Source organism: Bos indicus, chromosome 10 (genome assembly GCF_029378745.1).
Source record: "Bos indicus isolate NIAB-ARS_2022 breed Sahiwal x Tharparkar chromosome 10, NIAB-ARS_B.indTharparkar_mat_pri_1.0, whole genome shotgun sequence".
In the NCBI taxonomy this organism is placed as follows: Eukaryota; Metazoa; Chordata; class Mammalia; order Artiodactyla; family Bovidae; genus Bos; species Bos indicus.
Genome location: NC_091769.1, coordinates 67,420,140 through 67,441,827, shown reverse-complemented (window position 1 = coordinate 67,441,827; position 21,688 = coordinate 67,420,140). Strand labels below are relative to the sequence as shown.

Sequence of the window (21,688 nt, the reverse complement as noted above, 5' to 3'; positions counted from 1 at the left end):
GAAGATCCCACATGCCTTGGAGCAACTAAGCCCATGTGCCACAACTATTGAGCCTGTGCCCTAGAGCCTGGGAGCCCCAACTACGTGCCCAAACTTCTGAAGCCCTTCTGCCTTAGAGCCCATGAACCTCAACAAGAGAAGCCACTGCAATGAGAAGCCTGCACACCACAACTGGAGAGTAGCCTCTGCTTGCCACAACTAGAGAAAAACCTGTGTGGCAATGAGGATCCAGCACAGCCAAAAATAAATAAAGTTAAGAAAAAAGAAAAGTAGCTTCTTATGTACCTGTAATATTATTGGGTTGGTGCAAACATAATTGTGGTTTTTCCGTTGTTGAAATTTGCTGTTTGATATCGGAATACATTCTTAATAAATATGGTTAAGTTAGACATCATTTTTAATGCACATTTCTCACTTTATGTTTTTTGCTGACTTATTACTTGCTGTTTATTTTATATTTATTCTGGACTATGGAGATGATGTTTGACAAAAGGCGAATTTGAGCGATTTCTTTTTTATTCAAATTCAAAATGGGTCGTAAAACAGTGGACACAACTCGCAACATCAACAATGCATTTGGCCCCAGGAACTGCTAATGAATGTATAGTGCAGTGGTGGTTCAAGAAGTTTTGCAAAGGAGACAGAGCCTTGAAGATGAGGAGCACAGTGGCCAGCCGTTAGAAGTTGACAAGAACCAAATGAGAGCAATCATCAAAGCTGATTCTCTTAAAACTACAGGAGAAGTTGCTGAAGAACTCAGTGATGACCGTTCTATGGCTGTTTGAAGCACATTGGAAAGGTGAAAAAGCTCAATAAGTGGGTGCCTCAATAGCTGACCACAAATCAAAAATATCATCGTTTTTAAGTGTTGTCTTCTCTTAGAATTCTATGCAATGATGAACCATTTCTCAACCAGACTGTGACATGCAACCAAAAGTGGATTTTATACAACTGGTGATGACCGGCTCAGTGGTTGGAACAAGAAGTTGCAAAGCACTTCCCAAAGCCAGACTCGCACATGGTCACTGTTTGGTGGTCTGCTGCTGGTCTGATCCACTACAGCTTTCTGAATCCTGGCGAAACCATTACATCTGAGAAGTATGCTCAGCAAATTGATGAGATGCACCAAAAACGGCAATGCCTGCAGCTGTCATTGGTCAACAGAAAGGGCCCAGTTCTTCTCCACAACAATGCCCGACCATACATTGCACAACCAGTGCTTTAGAAGTTGAACAAATTGGGCTATGGAATTTTGCCTCATCCACCATATTTGCCTGACTTCAGTAGTCATCTACGGGTGTGAGAGTTGAACCATAAAGAAGGCTGAATGTTGAAGAATTTCAAACTGTGGTACTAGAGAAGACTTTTGAGAGTCCCTCGAACAGCAAGAAGATCAAACCAGTCAATTCTAAAGGAAATCAACACTGAATATTCATTGGAAGGACTGATGCTGAAGCTGAAACTCCAATACTTTGGCCACCTTGTGGTGGCCAAAGAGCCGACTTAATAGAAAAGACCCTGATGCTGGGAAAGATTGAAGGCAGGAAGAGAAGGGGAGACTAGAGGATGAGATGGTTGGATGGCATCACCGACTCAATGGACATGAGTTTGAGCAAGCTCAGAGAGATGGTGAAGGACAGAGAAGCCTGGTGTTCTGCAGTCCATGGGGATGCAAAGAGTCGGACATGACCTAGCAACTGAACAACAAGCATATTCACCCAACCTCTTGCCAACCAACTACTACTTCTTCAAGCATCTTGACAACTTTTTGCAGGGAAAATGCTTCCACAATCATCAGAATGCAGAAAATGCTTTGCAAGGGTTCATCAAATCCCAAAGCACATATTTTTATGCTACAGGAATAAGCAAACTTATTTCTTGTTGGCAAAAATGTGTTGATTGTAATGGTTCCTATTTTGATTAATAAAGATGTGTTTGAGCTAGTTATAATGATTTAAAATTCACAGTCTGAAGCCACACTTTTGCACCAACCTAATAAATGAGATGTTAGTACCTTTGTAAACTGTAAAGTGCTGTCAAAATGTGATGACCGATTTCTTCTCCCCCTATAATCAGTATTTTCTATTTGGGTTGGAAATTGAGTTATATTCAACAGTTGAATAATCTGTAATGCTTCTACATGTGAGAAAATGAAATCTGTTCTTTAGTAGTTGAGTTCATCTAGCAGTTACTGAGTTCCTGTATGTGCTAGACATTGTACTAGGAGTTGATAAAATAAGGCACATTTTCTGCCCCAGAGGAATTCCAATCTAATGTAAAAAGTGCTATAAGAGAGGGAATCACTAGGAAGATTAGTAAAGGCATGGGAGGAGATGATAGTTTCCAGCTTCTTGGGCATGTTTTAGTAATAAGTATATAAAAAGCCATTTCAAGAACCTATAGCCAACAACTATTAGACATTGCAAGAAAGCCTCAAACCTGAAAGAAAGAAGCCAAGAAAAACATAAGAAAGGTATTTGGATGGAGGAAGTGGACCAATCTAGGAGGTATAGTATCCAAATAATAGGGATTCTAGAAAAAGAGTACAGAAAAACTGGGAAATCAGTGAAGTGGTTTAAAAATTTCCTCAGAACTGGAGGACATGAATTCCAGATTGAAGGTGCCTATTGGGTGCCCAGCACTGTGAATCAGAATAGACCCACACCAGCGCACTTCTTTAAGTGTAACTATATAACTCTTGTGATGAAGAGAAAACTCTAGAAGCTTCCAGAGAGAAAACAAGTTTCATATTAAGGGTCAAAGATCAGAATAGCCTTGGATTTCTCCACTGCAACATTTAAAACTGGGAAAACAATGCCCTCAAAATTCTAAGGGAAATAATTTCCCAACCTGGAGTTCTGTAGCCAACCAATCAAGTGGATGGGCATTCTCCAAGCACAACAGTCTCAGATACTACCTCTGAAGCACTCTTTTTCAGGAAGCTAAATGAGAAAGTATCTCAGAAAAATGAGGGAGTGAACCAAGAATGGGGTAGAAGATGAGTTTGATCCCCAGAAAGAGACCAAGAGAATTGAGGCCAGGGGGAGCCAAGAATGTGTGCAGCAAGCTTATGAAGTAGCAGTTCCCAGCAGAGCAGGCGGCCTCGGGCTCCTCCAGACCTAATTCTGGAAAGTGAAACTGAGTAAAATACTTGATTTGTTTTTTAAATTGCATTAAGAGGAGATTTATGGAGAAGGCAATGGCACCCCACTCCAATACTCTTGCCTGGAAAATCCCATGGACGGAGGAGCCTGGGGGGCTGCAGTCCATGGGGTCGCTAAGAGTCGGACACGACTGAGTGACTTTCACTTTCACTTTTCACTTTCATGCATTGGAGAAGGAAATGGCAACCCACTCCAGTATTCTTGCCTGGAGAATCCCAGAGCCTAGGGAGCCTGATGAGCTGCTGTCTATGGGGTCGCACAGAGTCAGACACGACTGAAACAACTTAGCAGCAGCAGCAAGAGGAGATTTATACTTACTGTGCAGAGTTTCGGAGAAAGCAATGGCACCCCACTCCAGTACTCTTGCCTGGAGAATCCCATGGATGGAGGAGCCTGGTAGGCTGCAGTCCATGGGGTTGCTAAAAGTTGGACACGACTGAGCAACTTCACTTTCACTTTTCACTTTCATGCATTGGAGAAGGAAATGGCAACCCACTCCAGTGTTCTTGCCTGGAGAATCCCAGGGAGGGGGGAGCCTGGTGGGCTGCCGTCTATGGGTTTGCACAGAGTCAGACACGACTGAAGTGACTTAGCAGCAACAGCAGCAGCAGAGTTTAGAATGAATCAATGATAGATATCATACATGAACAACTAAGCAAGTAAAAAGCAAAACAAGGGGACTTCCCTGGTGGTCCAGTGGCTGGGACTCTGTGCTCCCAATGCAGGGGGCCCAGGTTTGGTCCCTCGTTGGGGAGATACATCCCTCATGCCACAGCTAGGTGTTTGCATGCCACAGCTAAAGATCTACTTGCTGCAGTGAAGGTCCTGTGTGCTGCAACTGAGATGCAGTGCAGCCAAATAAATAAATAATAATAAGTATTAAAACACAAGTCTAGAGAAAAAAATGAGTAAAGGAACATAATTGTCTCAATAACTATATGACTCAGATGTGAATTGTGTTTTGTTCTTTTTTTTTTTTTAATGTGGGCCATTTTTAAAGTCTTTTTTGAATTTATTACAGTATTGCTTCTGTTTTATGTTTTGGTTTTTTGGCTATGGGATATGTGGGATCTAAGCTCCCAGGCCAGGGATCAAACCCACACCCCCTGCATTGGAAGGCGAAGTCCTAACCTTTGGACTGCCAGGGGAGTCCTATGAATAGTGTTTATGTAATCATACTGAAAGCATTACTTTGTGACCAGTTTTTATATATCTGACAATTTTCACGTTGATAAGTTGGTTCACTAGTATACTGCAATGGCGATCAATTAATTTTGTTTCCTAGTATTGTTATTAATTTATAGGTTTAAAGATACTGGATGTGTTTTCATTGTTTATAGTTATCATCTTTATTGATGCTCATTTCTCAACTTTGGCCATTGGGAGCCTCTTCAACAAATTGGCTGTTGGGACCTTTTTTTTTAAAGAGTTGTATTGAAGTATAATCTACATATCATAAAATTAGCCCGTTTCAAGTGTTCGGTTCAATGATTTTCAATAAATGTACAGAGTTGTACAACCATCACCGTGATCCAAATTTAGAACATTTTTATTATTTAAACATTTTTTATTTGGCCTTACCACTCAGCATGTGGGATCTTAGACCCCTGTACAGGGATTGAACCCAGGCCCCAGCAGTGAAAGCACTGGGTCCTAACTATTGGACCACCAGGGAATTCCCAAGAATACTTTTATCACCACAAAAAGGTCCTCTTTGCCGATCTGCAAATCAATCCACATTCCCACTCCTAGTCCCCAGGCAACCACTAATCTTGCTGTCTTTGTAGATTTGCCTTTTGTGAACATTTCATATTAAGTAGACTAATACAGTACGTGGTCTTTTGTATGTGACTTTTCACTTAGCATGACGTTTTTGAGGTTCATCCATGTTGTAGATTGTATCTGAACTTTAACCAACTGTTGGATGTTTGGATTGTTTCCACTCTTTGGTGATTATGAAGTCATGATGAATATTCATATATTGTGTGGATTTATGTTTTTATCTATCTCAGGTAGATATGTGGAATATTGCTGGATCATATAGTAAATTTATGTTTAACTTTTAAAGAAACTGCCAAACTATTTCCCAAAGTGATTACAGCATTTTTCTTACCAGCAATTGGTGTGTTCCTTTTTTACCATATTCATACTTGTTATTGTCTGTGGTTTTTAGAATAACCATCCTAGTGGGTGAGAAGTTTCCCATTATATAATAGTTTTGATCTGTGTGTCCCTAATGATAATGATGTTAAGCATCTTTTCATGTGCTTATTAGCTGTTCATATTTTTTTTGGCAAAATATCTAGTGAAATATTTTGCCCATTTTTACATTGGTTTGCCTTTATTATGGAGTGGTAGGTGTTTTCAATATATCATGGACACAAGTCCTTTATCAGAAGTATTATTTGCAAATATTTTCTCCCAATTTGTGGCTTGTCTTGTAATTTTCTAAATAATTTCTTTTGAAGTGCAGATATTTTTAATTTTGATGAAGTTCAATTTATCAATTTTTTCTTTTATGTTGTGATAATATCTAAGAACTCTTTTTGCTTAACCACAAATCACAAAGATTGTTTTCTTCTGTTTTTTTCTAAAAGTGTTATAGTTTTAGCTCTTACAGCTAGGTCTTGGAGCCATTTGGAATTTTTGGTGTGTGTATGGTGTAGGTAAAAGTCTAAATTCATCTATTTTCTTGAGGATATAAAATTTTCCCAGTACTGTTTCTTAAAAGACTGTCTTTTCTTCATTGAACTGCAGTGGCACCTTGTTGAAAATCAGTAATCATAAAGGTAATCCTGAGTCATTTTGACATTTAAATTTTTCTTTGAGAGAGAGGTTGAGAGTACTTATGAATATAAATACATAGTCAGGGCACTTGAAGCAAATTTACCAAACTGTTGACAGTGGGTACCTCTTTGGAGGAGATTGGAAATATCAAAAGGATGGGGATATTACTTTTAATTTTTTAAAGTGAGATTGTGAGAAGGCAAACCACAGACTAGAAGAAAAATATTTGCAAATTATATATCTGATGTTTGATACAGACATATCTGCATCAAAATATACAAAGAATCCTTAAAACCACCTTTAAAGTGGTTTTAAAGTGGAGAAAAGACCTGAGCAGACACCTTGCCAAAGAAGATATACAGATGGCAAATAAGCATTTGAAAAGATAAAGCTCAGCATCATAGATCACTAAGGAAATGCCAGTTAAAACTACAATGAGGTGCCACTGCATGCCTATGAGAATGGCAAAAATCCAAACCACTGACAGCATCAGGAACTCTAACTCATTGCTGGTGGGAGTGCAAAATGGTACAGCCACTTTGGAAGGCAGTTTGGCAGTTTCTCACAGAGCTAGGTACGCTCTTATCATATAATCCATGATTGAAAACATATGTCTGCACAAAAACGTGTACACAGATGTTTATAACGTCTTTATTCATAACTGCCAAAACTTGGAAGCAGCTAAGATGTCCTTCAGTAAGAGAATGGATAAATAAACTGTAAAAAAGAGAGAGAAAGATTGTGTTCAGATTGTGTAATGTAGGAAACAAAAACATTTAGGATATCTTTCTTAGCATTTTAGTGATCAAAAATAATTTAGGAGAGTTATTCATATATGACATCCATTATGCAGATTTTGGAGGTTTATAAGACAAAAAATAACAATAAACAATTTTACCATAAGAATTTTTTACTTGAATACTAAGTTGAGAATGATTTAGTCTAATTTTATGTTGCCATTCTCAATTTTTTTTAAGCTTCAGTTTATTAGTTTGTAATTTTAATGTGGTTTTTCATTGATCTGATAAACTTGTGCTTTATTTATTAACAGATAGAAGATGTAAACCAAAAATTCAGCAATCTGACCAAACTTGAGGAATCTGGATGGCAAAACAATAACAATACAAGCAAAAAAGTTTTTCGGGTAAGTCTGTGGGTTTCTAATATAGACTCTTCTACTCTAAAGAATTTTTATTTTCCAGCTTCAGAAACATTTAGCTTCAGATTTTTTTTATCATTTTATAAAATAAGTCTATTGCTTACAATGTCCTGATTGTCTTTGAAGAAAGAATAAGGAAATGAACAACACGAAATTCAGGATGATTGTTTCTGGAGGGAGGAATGACAGTGGCTGTGATGGAATTGGGGCACCCCAGGAGCTTCTGAGGTGCTTAACAGTGTGTATGTGTTATTCTTTAAATTGTGTTTATACATAGTAGAAGTAAATACTTTATAGAATCCTTAGTATAGATGTTGTTCCAAGTACTTAACATGTTTTAACTCATTTAATCATCAACAATCCTGTTGAGGTGGTACTGTTATCTGGGATGTGAGGCCCAGAATAGATTAAGTTACTTGCCCAAGGTGGAGCTAGGTTTCAGGCCAGACTTGCTCATTCCAGAATCCCTGTTTTTATCCAGTACAGTGGATTGTGTGTCTCTTTTGAGTGATACATTTCAAAATGAAAGAATTTTAAATAGAAAAGAGGAACAATGACTCTTTAGAATGTCTGTCTTCTTCCCTACATTTTATTTTGTAAAATTTCCTATTACTTCTCTCTGAGAAATTCACTTTATCATGATAGATTCCATTGTTATATATTTGTAGGTTTTTTTCCCCTAATAATGTTTATTTATTTATTTGGCTGTAATGGGTCTTCACTGCTCTGTGAACTTTTCTCTAGTTGCGGTGAGTGGGGCACTACTCCGGTTGCAGTCTGCTGGTTTCTTTGTTGCAGAGCACAGGCTCTAGGGTATGTGGGTGGGCTTCAGTAGTTGTGGCACATGGTCTCAATAGTGGTGGCTTCCAGGCTCTAGAGCACAGGCTCGATAGTGTGGCGCACAAGCATAGTTACTCCATGGCATGTGGGATTGTCCTGGATCAGAGGTCGAACCTGTGTCTCCTCCGTTGGCAGGCGGATTCTTTACCACTGAGCCCCAGGGAGGCCTTCTAGTAATGTTTTAAACTCGTTGGTTCAGATGGGCACTTTTCAAACCTCCAGTTTTCCTTTCGGATTTTAGAAAAATGCCTGTGGTTATAAAATTAGGCTTCCAGATTGGTACTTTATTATGCTGTGTAATCCAGATAAAAATCTGTTTTGACTCCTTAGGAATTTAAGATGTTAGAGTATTAAAGAAAGCTTTTAATAAAATTATTTTGCTAATTGTTATGACAAGGACTCTAAGGACACTGACAAAATTAAACAAATGAGTTTTAAATATACTAAACAGTGAAGGATGCTTGAACATTTGGAAGCTACTGTGGATATTTCTTATTGAGTACTTAGTCCTGGAAACATCAATATCATCAGTGATGCAAATAATGGCTGTAGCAATATGGCAGAGCCTTGTAATTCTGCATTTTATCACCAGGTGTCTCTCTCCTCCTACTTTATTTATAAGCTACTATTAAGCTATGGAACAAATAAGATTTATCTTTTACCTATACTTTGATACTGTTCCCTTCTGATTCCTATTTATTGACTTCTCATTCTATCACTTAGCCTTATTTTCTACCTTTCCCTCTTTTTTCCATCTGTTTTTAGATATATTTAAGTGTCTTATCTTTGTTTACATTAGAAAAAACAAAAATAACTAAACCAATGAGGGCCATATCTCCCTCTAGTTATTTGTACCTTCCCTTTCTCATTCCCATTCCTTTCTTCCCAGTCACAAAGTTCTCTATACTCTGTCTTTACTGTTTTGATTCCCATTTACCTCTCCAACTCAAAAATTCAGCTTCACCCTCTCCAGGCCTCTACAACAGTTATAACCAAGGTTATTGACCCACTGGTTCTGCAGTTAGTAGACAGTTAATTATAAAATCTAGTCCCTCTGCATTATTACATATAGTCTACTTCCTCTTTCTTGAAATTATATTCTACTGATCTTCCTCCTACCTCTATATCCATTCTTCGGTCATGTTTGCAAGTTTCTGTTTCCACTTGTCCCTTAAGTATTTATGATACTCAAGTTTCTACTTCAGCTCTCTTCCCTCCTTCCTTTCTTCATGTGCAGTTGTATCCACCCTGCAATGATTCCCAAATCTATATTTCAAACCACACTTACTGCTGACACAGTAATACTTTAAGTATTAAGTATTAAGGTATATATAAGCTATATATCCCAAACTGAAATCATCTGCACACACACTGATGTTTCCCTGTTCCAGAGAATGGTGGTACCATCCCTCCAGGGGCCCAAGATGGAAACCTGGTTATCTTCTGTGATCTGTTCTGGTTTTCACCACTTCACCATTGCATTTCTAAGAGATTGCTAAGTCCTCTCAATTCTTCCTCTTAAACATCTCTTGAATCTGTTTACTTTTTTCCATTTTTTTCCCCTCCTTAACCTCAACTACTGGCATCTTTTCCCAGTGTCACTGCGGAAGTCTCCTTCCTAACTGGCTCGTCACCCTCCAGCCTGTTCTCCAGGCTGGACAGAGTGAGTGACCTTTCTAAAAGGCAAATTCGGTAATGCTAACCTCCTGCTTAAAAATCATAGGTAATCTCTATTCTTTCATCCTCTGCGTAAATGGCCACACGTGAAGGATTCTGATGAGCTGTGCTCACCTCATGCCAACTCCTCTGTGCTTTTTCACTTCTGGTTTTGCAAACATGCTATTCTTTCTGCCTATCCCTTTCCTTACCCCATCTTATAGCTCACCTATCTCTGATTTCAGCTTAAGTGTGACTTCCTAAAAGCCTTTCTTGGTGCCTCTGAAGGTTGATTAATTCATAAATTGAGCCCTCTGAATTTAGTTTTAACATGACATTTATTCTTCTCAGTGTCTTTATCTAGCTCTTCTACCATGAGGCTGAGAGCTCTTTGAAAGCAGGAACTTGGTCCGTTAACTTTTGGCCCCAGCATTTTAGCACATACTGGGAGCTTGATAAGTATATATTGAACATGTTAAATATTTTACATATGCTTTATTCGTTTTTCTTATAAATAATAATGTGTAGAAGTATTAATTGCTCAGTCATGTCCAACTTTTTGTGATCCCATGGACTGTAGCCCGCCAGGCTCCTCTGTCCATCGAATTCTCCAAGCAAGAGTACTGGAGTGGATAGCCATTCCTTTCTCCAGAAGATATTCCCAACCCAGGGGTCAAACCTGGATCTTCTGCATTGCAGGCAGATTCTTTAGATGGTAATGAGTAGCTTTAATAAATGTTATAATTTCTCTTCACAGAAAAAAGTTGTCTCAGGTATAGCAAGTAAACCCAAACAGGATGATGGTGGAAGAATTGCTGCTAGAAATCGCCTTGCTGCCATAAAAAATGCAATGAGAGAGAGAATTAAGCAGGAGGAACAGGCTGAGGCAGCAACCTCTGTAATGCCAAAGGAAGTGGATAAAATAGTGTTTGATGCTGGATTTTTCAGAATTGAAAGTCCCATTAAATCATTCTCAGGTTAGTTTTTTCTGCTGAGACTACTTAAGGGAAATACTTGGGTTGGATGGACACTTGTGTAAGAGTTGAAAAACAGTTTTCATGTGAAGATTTATGTGTTCCAAATAGCTTATGGAAGATAAGTTTGGTTTCATTTTCATTTGGAGTGAAAATTTTCCTCCAATGTTTTTGAAATGTAATGAAAGTACCAATTCCCTGATTTAAAAATACTGCCATGTAACCAGCTCTTAATACTTTAGGAAGTCATTCTTTCTTATGATTTTCTAACTCTGGTTGTGTTTTTCAGTACCTGTTTTTCATAGGCTATCTTTATTAGTTTGAATTTATTTACTTAGATTGAAATTAAATATAAGCCATAAATGAGAGGTCATAGTTGAAGTAATCTGTTCCTTAAATCTTGGTAGACACTTCTATTAATGCTTTAAGTGCTAGATGTTTATTTCCAAGGAGAAACAGACCAAGTCCTCTTTAAGTACTAATTAGCAGAAAGGATTTTTTTTTTTTTTCCCTATTATCTTACTGTGTCCGCTAGGAAGATTTCTGACAATAAATTTGAGTTGCTATCTAATATTTACTTTCAAATGTAAATTTATCACCAAGTATTTTATAACCTCCCAGTCAATTTAGGTATCACACCTAGTGTGTGGTTTTGATATGTTTCCTTTATTCTAATCAGCTATGCTCCCTGGATGCCCAGGAATTGCCTCACTGCTAATGACATGGCTCCTTGTTACTTACTTTCCAAGGATCCTAGTAGTTTGCAGGACTCTGGGTTCACTGCTGTATGTTCTTTCATGTCCCATCTTGGCACTTATGATTAGAGAGATCAAGGTTTTTGACCAAAATTTATCTTTTTGAAATTGAGTTTTAATTATAGAACACATAGGTTATATGAGGTTTGTTATAAAACAGAAGTCCCCCAAAAAGCCCCTATTTGTTATGTCCTCAAGGCCACCACTTCAGTGCTTAGAGGAATCTTTGGGTATTATTTATGGCCTTTTCTAAATAAAGTGTAGATTTTTTTCTTGAATTATTTCTTTGATATACTTTCCTTGGTTCTCTCCGATCTTTCTTCCAGAAGCATATATCTTTCTCCTTGTAGTAGACTATCATTCTTTCCTGTACTTGTCATTTTCTTCTACTTCCTGAATTTCTTCAACTTTCCTGTTGACAATGTTTTTAATTCCTAAGAGCTCTTTATCATTCTTTGGATGTTCCGTTTTATAACATTCTGTACTTGTTTCTTAAGTGTGTTGTCTTATCTTTCTGCAGACATTAATGATAACTTTTATGTATTCTTCTCCTGGAGAGTCAATATTTGTCCCAAAATACTCTTATCTGTTGGGTTTGGTTTCTGTCTCTTGTATCAGAGGCTTCCCTTGGGTGTCTAATGGTGGTTCACTGCCTGCTCACGGCTATGAGCAGGGCTCTGCACGGCAGCACATGGGTGGTAGGGTCTTTACTCTGGGATGATTTAGCTGCATTGTTATGCTGTATTTAAGTCTTTTTTCATGGGCTAGTCAGATTCTCAGACTCTTAGTGACCCACTTTCACTTTTCACTTTCATGCATTGGAGAAGGAAATGGCAGACCACTCCAGTGTTCTTGCCTGGAGAATCCCAGGGACGGTGGAGCCTGATGGGATGCTGTCCATTGGGTCGCACAGAGTCGGACACAACTGAAGCGACTTAGCAGCAACCGCAGTCAGATTCTCCAGAGATCTTTCCAACCTGCTGCCTGGAGGGTGTAATTCTGGCTGCCAGTCTTTCAGGAGCTACATGGAGGGAGGAAAACTGAGTGTATCAACAGTTTTAAAAATACTCATTTCAATCCCCCCTTTTCCATATAGTACTCATCTTTCAATTGTATCCCCTAAACCAGAGACCCTCTATTTCAACTTTTTTGGGGAAATAAGCCTCTAGTTTTTTTTTTTTATCTTGATGGTGGGAGGGGATTTTTCAAAGCTGCCCAGCTGTGCATAATGAGGAAAGGAGTCTGGACTCTTAATTGTTTTTTAAACTGACTTTGAACCAATCTTCCTGTTTTTACCTCCGCTCCTAATGATTCTTGACGCCACCAATTCTTTTTGAGGAGTACTGTGGTATAAACTGGGCTGATTCACATCTTTCCTGACTGGTGGCTTAGGATTTATTTTCTCAGGTTTACTAGGAAATACACTACTCATCCATCTGTATTGCACTTCGAAAATTTCCTGAGTTTTGTTGTCTCTTTGTTTCGTCTGTCCTTGAAAATTATATTACAAATTTTAAAAGTCACTGACCTTAAAAAAAGAGGATGCTTTGTCCTTGTAGTGTTCTCCCTTTTAAGATCATCTCTTTACTGTTTATAGTAGTGAAATGTTAAGAGGAAGCCGTTAGTGTGTGTGTTCAGTATCATCTTTAACTGAAAGTCTCAGACATTTGACTTTAACAAACATTATTTTATAGGAGAAAGAGGCTAGTTGGTAGGGGAATAGGAAGAATTGGCACTGTCTCTCTAACTATAGTGAAAAATGAATGAAAGAGCTTTTTGGTATTGAGATGATTTCTTTCATCTTCTAGGACTTTCTTCTGAATGTCTTTCTCAAAGACTTAAAACACCTCAGTCTGTCAGCAAAACTGTGTCTGAGACCAGGGCTGAGATGGGCCTTATAAGACAAACTACATCACCAGAGAATCCTGGTCCTCAGGGTGCCAAAAGTGAACATGTTGATAAGACTTTGATTTCATATATTCCTGGAAACAGGTATTTCTTTAATGTGTTATAACTAAGAGTTTAACAGATGTAGACATTAAATACCATTTCCAATTGTTAACCTGTTAAGTATGCAACACATATATTTTTAAATTTCACAATGACCATAACATATAGGCAATATTTCTATTTTATAAAGGAGGAAATTAAGGCTTCAGATTTCAGATTTGGAAATGGTCATATTAAGAAGAAAAGAAACAATATAGTGTTCTTTGGTGCTAAACAGTGTAATGTTCTTTTGTATGCAGTTTTGGTACTTGACACATCTGAGCTCAAAACCAGTCATATGATATACTATGAAACTTCAGGTCAAGTTTAATTAACTCAGCTTCAGTTTCATCATGTATAAAGTAGTGCTGTTATGTCCCTGCAGGGTCATTAAGAGGTACGCACTTTTGTACCAGCCTTTATGGAAAGTACCTTGGGAATCCTGACTTGACAGATGGCAGAGCAGACAAGGGGGAGCTAATATGTACTGAACAATTATTATGGGCTGGACATGGTTCTAGGTTCCTATCACATAGTATCTCATTCAGTCCTCAAAACAACCAAATAGGGTACTAAATCCCCATTTTTCAAAAATGAGAAAATTTGGAAAGTGAGTAAGTTAGCCAAATTCATCTTGAGAAACACCCTATAACTTGAAATGGGAGAAACAAATGAAAGTTTTTCTTCGTAAGTATTTCATGGAACAAGTTGTAAAATTTCTAGTTTTTAATGTAAGCCACAGTATATTTAGCATTTATGGCAGTTAAAATACTTTAGATGCTTTAAAAATCTGTGGATTATAAGATACCAATTTATTGTCATTTCTTATCCTGCAGTTCATTTTCTTGTACTAAGAAGATCCAAAATTGTATTTAAGTGATATTACAAGTGCTGTTTAGGACTTCTCTTTACTTTTTAATTTCTAAAAATAGTCTCAAAAGAGCCTTTTTACAAACAACTTTGTACAATGAAGGCAAAGTGAAGCTGAAAACCAGAAAAATAGAGTATACTTAAAAAAAAACTCCAAGAGATTGAGACAGATGTTTCTAATAAAATGTGAGTTAAGAACTTCAGGATTTGAATGTTTTGTGCTGTAGCTAACAAGTAAATGTAGCCAACTCCAGCTATACAATACTTGCATGTTGCTTCCATCCCCTAGAAGTAAGCTTTAGCTTACCCTTCCCTAGTATGTGGCTCTGGATTTGGCTGAGGTTCAAAAGATTTCCAATAGACTGATGAGCATGGTCAAAGGCTTGCAAGCATTCTGGGGAAAATGTATTTGGTTTCTAAGGCCATCCTGTAGTAGCTATCATCCAAAACTAATCTATTTGGATCAGGCCTGATCTTAGATGAGGGCCCAACTCTGACCCATAAAGGATAGTCTCAAAACAAGTCAAGACAGCAATATGTTTAATTTTCTGAGTACAGTGCTTCTTTTTTTCTTTTTTAGGAACAGCATAGGAGAAGATGCTAAGTGTCTTGGATTACAAGATTTAATTGAAATAAACCATGTAAGTCCTGTTCCGATACATTAGGTAGCCCAGGATGTTATCTATTTGTATCAATATATATAGTAACTCCATAAACAACCCCCAGAATTTCCACTGGAAATTTTAATCAGTCATATGAAATGATAGTTCTTATTTCAAAGACCTTTGGCTTGTTTGAGACCATAGTGCCAATTTGTATTTCAGCTTACATCAAGATTATTTTTGTAAATAAAGTTTTATTGTACTACAGCCACTGTCATTCATTTATGTATTTGGCTGCTTTCAAAACACAATGATTGAGTGTTCAGTGTTTGTGGCAGAGTCTGGCTTACAAAGCCTAAAATATTTATAGTTGACTCTTGAACAGAGGGCTTTCCAGGTGGTGTGGTGGTAAAGAATCTGGAGACTTGGGTTCTAGCCCTGGATCGAGAAGATTCTTTGGAGTAGGAAATGGCAACTGAACTCCAGTATTCTTGCCTAGAGAATTCCATGGACAGAGGAGACTGGCAGGCTGCAGTCCTTGGGGTCACAAAGAGTTGGATACAGCTGAGCACACATACACTTGAACGACAGCAGGAGGGGTGTGCCATCCCTCTGCACAGTTGAAAATCCACATAAAACTTACGTTGGCCCACTCCTTATACTTGGTTCTTCCATGTTAGTAGTTTCGCATCTGTGGATTCAACAACTGCAGATCCTATAGTATTTACCACTGAACAGATTCTAAGTGGACCCTTGCAGTTCAAATACGTATTGTTCAAGAGTCCATCATACACCTGACCCTTCACATAGAATGTTTGTCAATCTCTGAACCGGGATATTGGTACTTGCTGAGAAACTTTCCTTCAGTTATACTATTGCTGTAATATTATCTGATCTCATTGTTCAAGAAGCAAGATAGTAGGATGGATTTATAGTGTTCTTTAGCTTGTGCTCAGAATGTCATCACTCTATTATTATTTTAAATAGTGACAAGACTTTTTATGTTTATTTAACTTTTGGGTAATTAAATGTAAAAATCATTTTTACTTCCAGGGTATAAATAAAATAAACTTTGAGATAGATTGTTTATCTAGTGAAAGAATGAATTCAGCTCTCCATGCTGGCAAAGTAGCAGATGATATTAATACTAACAAAAAGGAAGAAATTTCAGATATTGTGGAAGGAATGGAACTAAATTCAGTTACAACACAGGATGTTTTGATGATTAGCCCTGAAAAAAATATACAATCACAAAATAACATCTCATGGGAAGAAGAAACGAAAACTTCTCAGCCAGGTAAGGTCTTTTTAATGCATTTAAATAAGATTTCGTTAAATAAATGAACTTGTCCTAAAGTATAGATTATTGTAAACACTTCCGGATATAGTTTCCAAGAATAAAGGTGGAGAAACTGGACACTTGCTGTAAATATCTAATGAGAATTAGTTCTCATTGTGGTACCCCACTCTCTACCCCAAATCTTTTGAGACAGACTTGTTAAAAATCAACAACAGATACTAATCCACGTTGGATGGCAGGAGCACTTTTGATTAGACCTTACTATCTGGGGTCCTTTGTTGTTTGTGAAGGCTCAGAATTAGAAAAATTCCCTTAAACTTTTTTTAGTTCTCTTCTTTTCCATCAAAGAACCTCAAACCTTTCTTTAAAATGTCCTTTTTTCTGCCCTAATACCTTTTCTTACCTATTTTGTTGCGATTGTTCTTCAATAGGAAATGGCTCTTGTGTTTATGTTATAATGTAATGTGTGATGGTTTCACCTCCTGTTTTTACCTGTTACCCTATGGTGCTGTTCTGGTTGGGGCCTAAGGTAAAATAAACATTATGACATTGAGCAGACACTTAATGCACTTCTGCTATGTTCTTATAGCGTCTTTTGGGTACCTTTAAATTACAAGCATGAGATTTATTTAGAGAAGACTTAGTATACTGAAATTAAGGATGAGAATTTTACAAAGAAATTTAACTACATTTAAAAAGATATTATAGCATAAGATGGCGCATATTTTTCTTCGCCTTTGATATTTGGAAGTTTTCATATCTTTTAAGTCTGTCCATTTCTAACAACCCTTAACTGCAAGAATATTCTTTAAAAAGTTAAAAATTCTTTTTTTTTTTTTTTTCAGTATTATGTGATAATAAAAGTCTCACTACTGAATGCCATCTTCTTGATTCAGTAAGTTTTCAATTTATTTGAAAAGTTCTTTGTATTTTAGATATGTTTTATAAAATGAGTGTTATTTTTCAGTTTATATGCACAGTTTAAAATGTACATCCTGTCACTATTTACTCTGAAGTCCTTTTTTGTTCATTTTTTTCTCAAAATGGGAAAAATTTTTTCATATACTTTATAGTATGCTTTAGTATTAAACTGAAGATTTAATTCTTTTTACGGTTTATGTATCAAATTTGTTGTGACAGATTGGTTGAATACTTGAATATCTAGTATGCTCAGTATTTCTCAGTGATGCAAGAAAAAGATAATGCAAGATTTATACCCTTTTAAAGTGTATAGTTGAGAAGAAAATGTCTATCCTATCTTCAGTCATCAATGCTTATTTTCATTGTAATTCTTTTAGATTGCTATTTTTATGTCCTGTTATTTTATTTGGAAGCCCCCCGACCTTTACTTTTTAGTGACCTCTTGCCTCTAAGTCTACTCCAAACATTTGCCTGTCTGTGAAGCCTTCCTGTAAAAGCTCTCACCTCTCACATGTTTCTCTGTAGACAAAGGCATACAGTACATGCAGTACACACATTTAATCTCTTTTTGAGAGTTTAATATGAATAAACTATTGCATTCGTAAAACATATGATGCTTTCAGGAATCTATTTCCCTTATTAACTGTAAGCTTCTCTTTGGGCAGAGAAACTGATTCCTATTCCCGGATGCTGGCACTGAACAGTAGGACATAAATGGAAGAGTCTCTCTTGCCTACTGAGTGTCTGCAGCGTTGGTTTTCAGCCATACTCCCGGATATTTTTATTTCAGTGATCTGGTTTTGGATGTTCACCAGGCAATTTATGTAGCCAGGGTCAGCAACTCTGGTTTACAGCCTTACCTTGAAATTTTCCAGGAACAATTGTTAAAATGAGTCAGGGAATGGGCTTTTTTTGCTAATCTTCAATCTCAGAATATAAAAAATTCATTAAGGCAAATGTAGGATAAAACAGCAACAATTTTTGTTAGTCTCACAAAGCCTGACAAATGCTTGGCTTTCTTAAGCCACTAATTCCTTAAGGACCTCTGACTATGTTGACTTTTATTATCTTTCAAAGCTGACTTCTCCATATTCAGCCTCTGGGCTCGCTGCATCTCAGGAGCAGAATGGTTCCTGTGACATGCGCTGTTCATTCTTGGTTTCAGCCTTCTTTACTCAGAGGCTGACACCTCGGCGGACAGGGATTTCAGCATGAGGCCAGTTTATAGAACCCTGATTTAATCTCGTCCCCAGTTCTCAACTCTAAATGATTGGTTCTGATAATATATGATATTATAAATAAGTCTAGAAGTTAATCATAACATTCTGTTTTTGATATATTATTAGTAATATAATTAAAATTGCTTCACAGTTATACATTTTCTTGTTGATAAATCTTAGTATCTTATAACTTAGTCTCCATGTGAGTTATTTTCCATTCCCATAAATATTAGGATTTATATTCTAGGATTTTTTTTAATAGGTATACCTTTAGACTCACATTATTACCAGCTCTGTGCATAATTTAAACCTGAAGTAGGGCTTGAGGGAGAACAAAGAGAAGGATCCTGGCAGGATCACACCAGTAAAAGATCTGTTAATTACAATGATGTGGACTAGGATGTGTGGAATCTGCATAAGTGGCCTCAGTTTTATTCTTCCTGCATATGTTACTGAAGTCTGTCACCTTTTAAGGCATGTATTCCTTTTTAAAAAATTTTATTTTTTTTTACTTTATTTTTAACTGGAGGATAATTGCTTTCCAATGTTGTGTTGGTTTCTGCCACACAAAAGCATGAATCAGCCATAAGTATACATATGTCCTTTCCTTCTTGAATCTCCCCCTCACCTCCCACCACATCCCACCCCTCCAGGTTGTCACAGAACACCAGGTTGAGCTCCCTGGGTTATGCAGCAACTTCCCACTAGCGAGCTGTTTTATATGTGATAATCTGTGTTTCAGTACTTCTCAATTTGTCCCACCCTCTCCCTCCTCCACTGTATCCAGAAGTCTGTTGTCTATGTCTGCATCTCTGTTCCTGCCTTGCAAATAGGTTCATCAGTACCATTTTTTTAGGTTCCATATATCAGGTATATATTCCTAATATACTTTTCAATTAAAAAAAAAACTATATTTTGAAATTAGATCCATGGGGGGAAGCATAACATTATGTTACTACGAATTTTATCATTGTGTACAAAAAATGTCATTTATATTATTAATTAATCCACTACTAATTTGAAAGATTGAACACTCACTTGGTAAAACTCTTGATACTTACTTTAGTGGCTTCTCTAAATTTCTTCTCTAGCCAGGCCTAAACTACAGTAATACATTCATTCAGGTGGAGAGAAGACATCAAGAACAGACCAGACACATTTCCTTTGGTGGTAACCTGATTTCCTTTTCACCTCTGAGGCCTCTCAGTGGAGAACAACCAGAAGAATTTTAAATTTAAAAATAAATCCAGACATTTTTCTTCATGTTATCAGTGCTATGTTCTTAGAATATTGAAAAGTTGAAGAGTGTTTGTGTTCACTGCTGTTCAAGCCACTTGTAGACTGTTGGCCCTCCTTAGGTGGATGCAGAACCTGTGGATACTGAGGGCCTGCTGTTAAGAGATGTAAGCATCCTTGAATTTTGGTATCTGTGTGTGTGTGAGGAGAGGGGGTGATCCTGGGATCAATCCAGCCACCCGTCTCAGGATTCTGAGGAATGATTGTGTAATATTTTAATATTCAGTGTTCATCAAAGTGTATTTTAGATATGATACTATTTCTCAAGGGGAGTGGGGATATGCTGTATATTAACCAATGCAGAATAAAAATGTACTGTGCCTTGCCTCTCTTGTTTAAAATGTATAAGCTTAAGTTAAGTATACCTACTCAGAGCTTACTAACATTCTTCAGTTTAATTGAAATATAATGTTAAACTTTGACAAATATTTGCATTCTTTTATACTTTATTCTTAATTTGAACTCTTAAATTTGTTGATATTGAACAGCTTGCATATTGCATTTTCAGGGTATGTTGAGTTTCTTTAGATATCAATCAGTATATTTGAAATACTTTCTCCTTTATAAAACTCTTGACTATAGGATTGTAGAAGACAGGGCCATCAGTACAACAGAGCACTAAGATGACTCATAGTAGCGAAAGCTTGCCATCAGACCTGGGGCCAGTTATTTCTGTTTGCAAATGAGGTGAGTGTTGGAGGTATTCACCAAACAAGCAGCAACTTTATGGATAATTCTTTAAGATGAGGGCCTTCCAAACAAGAAAGGAAAAGCACATCCACTTTTGTTAGAGGAAGTTGTGTTGGGCTTGTAGAAAAGACAGTATTATCAAAGTTGGGAGTTTTCTAAGGGTCCAGGGCCATGAACATGTAAAAGAGATGAGTACAGAGCAACCCTAGACTTAGAACATATACAAAGCAATATGTAATATAACAATAAGATAATATTTGCCCTCAAGGATAGAGTCAGTGTGTGCATGCTCAGTTGTGTCTAACTCTTTGCAACCCTGTGGACTGAAGCCTGCCAGGCTCCTCTGTCCATGAGATTTTCCAGGCAAGAATACTGGAGTGGGTTGCCATTGATAAAGTAGATGAGAATAAAACAGTATCAGTCAGTAAACATGATTTTTTTTTAGGTTTAATAAGATGTACTGTTGAATCACTTAGAAAACTTTTGGCTGTTAAGTAACAATGCAGTGAACTCCAATTGGCTTAACAATAAGGAAGTTCATTATTATAATGTTGTCATGGTGATTTCAGGCACTTTACAGTCAACAGCTCAATGATGCATCAAGGTCTAACATCTGTTCACAGTTCATTCTGGCGTCCTTGGTGTCAGCATCTCTAACGCTGGGTCCTTTGGGGTGATAAGATGGCTGCTAGTGGTACTCAGAGCTATGTCCTTCCCTTTAGTTTGGTTAGGCCAACTAATGCCACATCTCCATCTGCATCTCATTTGGGGTTTACTTAATAAGGATTCCCTGTTTTACCTGGGATTATACCTGGGTAAAACCAGGACTGTTAGGTAGCAGGGAATGAGTCAGGTAGGCAGCCATCAATATGCCCTACAACTAGATGGAGTGTCCTTGGGCTACTGGATTCTAGACTTACGAGGTATTAAGAAAACCTTTAAAGACAAAATGAAAGAAAACTGGGTAGAACCAGAGCTTTTCCAAAAATGAAAAAAGAAATGGGATGAAGTGAAAATATGAAGGCCTGTCCCCCTCTTAACAATGCTAAAGGATCATCCCAGCTCAGAGTCCCTGTAGGGTAGACTGAGGCGTGGATGCTCCACTTCTCTCTCTGCCCAGTCGTGTACATTCTTGTCTTCACAGCTGTTGAGAGAAAGAGCATATACTCCCTCATAAACCTCCTGCATTCTGATCTCTGCAGGAGATCATGGTTGAGAAGATGGTACTGTAGAAACAGCAACAGATCAAATAATATTTTGGTTTTCTATAAAATGAAGTGGTCTGAGCATATCCTAGTTTTGAAATTATATTAATCTTTGACCCTCCTGGTAATGAAGAAGGTTAGAAAGGCATGGTTGATAGAGCATTGACAATGGGATTTTCAAATAAAAACCTACTTTTTTCCTTCTACAAATCGAGATTTCATAAAACCAAAAGAACCCATAGGAAGATCGATATTGGTAT

General features: G+C 37.3%; 1 protein-coding gene across 3 annotated transcripts in view; it reads left to right on the top strand.

Moving 5' to 3' along the window:
• Positions 1 to 19,503, top strand: part of DLGAP5 (DLG associated protein 5) — a 45,202-nt gene extending 25,699 nt beyond the window's left edge. For 2 of the 3 annotated variants that reach the window (XM_019968957.2, XM_070797630.1), the window contains exons 13-19: positions 7,003 to 7,095; positions 10,364 to 10,583; positions 13,144 to 13,327; positions 14,775 to 14,835; positions 15,850 to 16,093; positions 16,942 to 16,991; positions 19,329 to 19,503. In XM_019968957.2, coding sequence (XP_019824516.2) covers positions 7,003 to 7,095; positions 10,364 to 10,583; positions 13,144 to 13,327; positions 14,775 to 14,835; positions 15,850 to 16,093; positions 16,942 to 16,991; positions 19,329 to 19,469 — 993 coding nt within the window. In that variant the 3' untranslated portion in view covers positions 19,470 to 19,503. The remainder of the gene's footprint in view (positions 1 to 7,002; positions 7,096 to 10,363; positions 10,584 to 13,143; positions 13,328 to 14,774; positions 14,836 to 15,849; positions 16,094 to 16,941; positions 16,992 to 19,328) is intronic. The other variant, XM_070797631.1, reaches the window with a different exon arrangement.
• Positions 19,504 to 21,688: the final 2,185 nt, after the last annotated feature.